Raw genomic sequence first — 3,060 nt, forward strand, 5'->3', positions numbered from 1 at the left:
CACAAAGTTCACTGCGTGATCTGCAGAATCTGGACTCAAAATTCTCCCAGAAGCAAATAGCTAAACAGTCTAAATGCCAAGCTTCAAGTCTTTTGTTAGCCTATCTGGATTCCCAAGCCAAAAACAGCAGGATACTAGGCAACTTGCAATGTGTCTGCTTGGCTAAGTGAAAGGGTCTGTCAAAAGGAAACAGCAGGGAAAAGCCTAGGCAGGACTATATGAAGTTAGACTTGCTTCCCAGCCTCAGAGATCCTTTGGAGAGGTCCGTGTGCACAGTGGACAGGGGCAGATGCTCAGACTCCCCTCTGGGTGACCTGCAATGGCAGGTCAGCACCAGGGCCTTGACATCCTTCTTGAAGTTGGTGTTGAGAAAGCCGTAGATGAAAGGGTTAACACAGGTGGAAGCCATGGCAAGCATATGGCATATCAAGAAGATGAGGTTGCCATGGCAAGCGGGTATGGCCTCCTGGTACCAGTCCTCCAGGGTGTTAAACACATGCAAAGGCAGCCAGAGCACCGCAAAGGCAGCCACCATTGCCATGAGCATGCCATTGATCCGCTTCATCTGCCCCACTCGTGAGCCGCAAGCGTCCCTGCGGAACACCTGCCTCTGCCTCCGCAGGCGCTGGTAGATGCGTACGTAGCAGACCAGAATGAAGACCAGAGGGGCAGAGTACTGGAAGAGCAGCAGGAAGGTGGTGTAGATGAGGCGGTGATGGTCTGAGGACCAGAATACAATGCAGACCACTTTGTCCTCCAAAAACTCCACCGCCTTAGAGTGATTGCGGTGGAAGAGGTCACTCAAGATGCTGTTGGCCAGGAAGGGCAAGGACAGGAAGCAAGAAATGAACCAGATGATCGTAATCCCCAGGTAAGCCTGGAAAATGCTGGGCTTCCAGCCCGTTGGATGGATGATGAGCTGGTGCCTCTCCAAGGCCACAAGGACCAATGAAAGGATGGAGACTGTCACCGACATACACTGGGTGAAAGTTAGCATCTTGCAAAGGACCTCACCGAAGATCCAGTAGTCCATGATGGTGTAGGTGGCTGTGAGTGGCTGGCATATCAGGCACATGAGGAAGTCAGAGAAGGCCAGGTTGGCAATGAGCAGGTTGGTCACGTTGGACTTTTCCTTCTGCCTTGTGGTCACATATATCAAGCAGAGGTTTCCCAGGACCCCCAAGATGGTCTCAATGCTGTAGGTGGTGATGATGAAAACCAACAGGTCCACCGAATCCTGGCAGCCATCAGAGAAGTTGTAGAGGAAACCCAAAGGATTGGTCCCATTCTTACCCTGTAGGAACTCTGGGAAGAGGGAAGCGGGGAAATGGGAGGTGTTCATGGCGGGTATGAAAAGATCCAGGAACAGGGAGGCTGGGAAATGAGAGGTATTCATGGCGGGTGTGAGAAGACCCAGGAACGCCAGGCTGGAGGCCAAGTTCAGAGGTGTGGCCTGCAAAGCAAACAAACAGGACTCGGGAATCATACCTCTAGAATGACACCAGGTAAGAACAGGGGTGAAGGAGAAGGTTCTTGGCTCCTTCTACCCCATGGCATTGAGAGCTATCATATAAGGGTTAAGGTAAGAGACTGGCATCCAATAATCACTGCCTTGTAGACATCACTTGTCCATGACAGAGACTGTGCTCAGTGCTTTGAATATTAGTTACTTTATTCTGACGAGTATTACCAACCTAGTTCATTGGTGGAAAACCTAATAGTCATAGAGGAAGCCATTTACCTATCCTCTCACAGCCAATAAGGTGTCTGACTGTCTGATGCCATAACTTGCCTGACAAACTCCCTCTAGCCTCAGGATTTGAGGCTGTTTTGATGATAAAGAACTTGGAGCATAGAAAGCTCTTAGTTGTGTCCTCCCAACAAAGACAGCAACAGATTCTCCTTCATATAGTGACCCTGCCAGTCTTCATCACACCCATGGAACTTGAACTTCGGGGCTTGGTTTCAGACCCTAACATCTGTCATCCCTGTTCCTCAGGTGGCGCGTGGTGAAGATGAAGACCTCTGGGGCTACAGATTGATTGACTAGTCAGCACGCCGCCTTCTCCGTGCTGCCCACAATAATCACACACACACTCCTGGCCACCAACACACGATGCTCACCACCCTCCCTACAGCACAGTCACCTGACATACCTCCACCCACTAGCATCTGGGTACCATTCCACTCGGGCTCCCTGAACAAACGGATTCTCAAACAGCACCGACTCTTCCAACCCCAGACTCCCAATCCTTCTAGCAGCAATGCTAGTGACAGGCAGTCTGACATGGAGGGTCGCCTGCCCGGTTGTTGCACATCTCCCTGGAAACCATCACTTGGATTTTCCAGCCATCATTAATCCTACAAGTCGGCCATTCCCAACCTTTACTGGACATCAGAGTCATTGCAGGGATGTGTGCAGAGTGAAGATTCCAAAGCCTCTCCCCAGGAGAACCAGTTAAGGGGTATGGGATGGGTCCAAGGAATCTGTATTTAACAAGCAGCATGTCTGGCTGCACATGATTGGGGGGTCTTTTGAGAAACGCTCTTTGTAGCACAGTAGTCTGTTTGGTGCCATATGTTAGCCATGCCTGTTTTTAAGTATACATTCCGTTCTCAATATACACTTATCTTCATGATCAAATGCAGTTTTGACAGAAAGGCCACATTAACCAGAGATGAGTAAAAATTGGTTTTCCAGATGTCACAAATGTCACACACTGTTTACCTGACCTGTAGAAGTCAGTCTCACCTGGACATCTACAAAATCAATGAATCTGAATGACAGTTTACCCTGATTACCTGGACTTCCAGATCTCTGAGGGTGGCTGGCACCACAGTCTTCTGGACAAAAAACATTTGGCCAAATATAACAAGATGAAATCTACCAGGCCAAATTAAAGGACTAGGATTTGAGAGGAAAGGGAAGTCACAGCTGCACGAATCTATGGCACATGTACTGGCTCCAAGGCAGCAAAAGGAACAGAAGCCCAAGAACCCATCTGACCATCAGGCAGGGCGAGGACATCAGTGTAGGGCAACACCAGCACAACCAGAGGG

The 3,060-nt window shown here is 49.6% G+C and overlaps 1 protein-coding gene across 1 annotated transcript; it reads right to left on the minus strand.

The window, feature by feature from the left end:
- Positions 1–214: 214 nt before the first annotated feature.
- On the minus strand, positions 215–1,342 carry Npy4r2 (neuropeptide Y receptor Y4-2). The gene has a single exon (XM_057770974.1). It carries the CDS (start codon positions 1,340–1,342, stop codon positions 215–217), a length of 1,128 nt encoding a protein of 375 aa, XP_057626957.1.
- Positions 1,343–3,060: the final 1,718 nt, after the last annotated feature.

This window comes from Chionomys nivalis, chromosome 5 (assembly GCF_950005125.1).
Source record: "Chionomys nivalis chromosome 5, mChiNiv1.1, whole genome shotgun sequence".
NCBI classification, from domain to species: domain Eukaryota; kingdom Metazoa; phylum Chordata; class Mammalia; order Rodentia; family Cricetidae; genus Chionomys; species Chionomys nivalis.

Bases quoted from the DNA above. Each gene is read 5' to 3' on its own strand.
- Npy4r2 (XM_057770974.1), bottom strand. From the start codon at position 1,342: ATGAACACCTCCCATTTCCCCGCTTCCCTCTTCCCAGAGTTCCTACAG.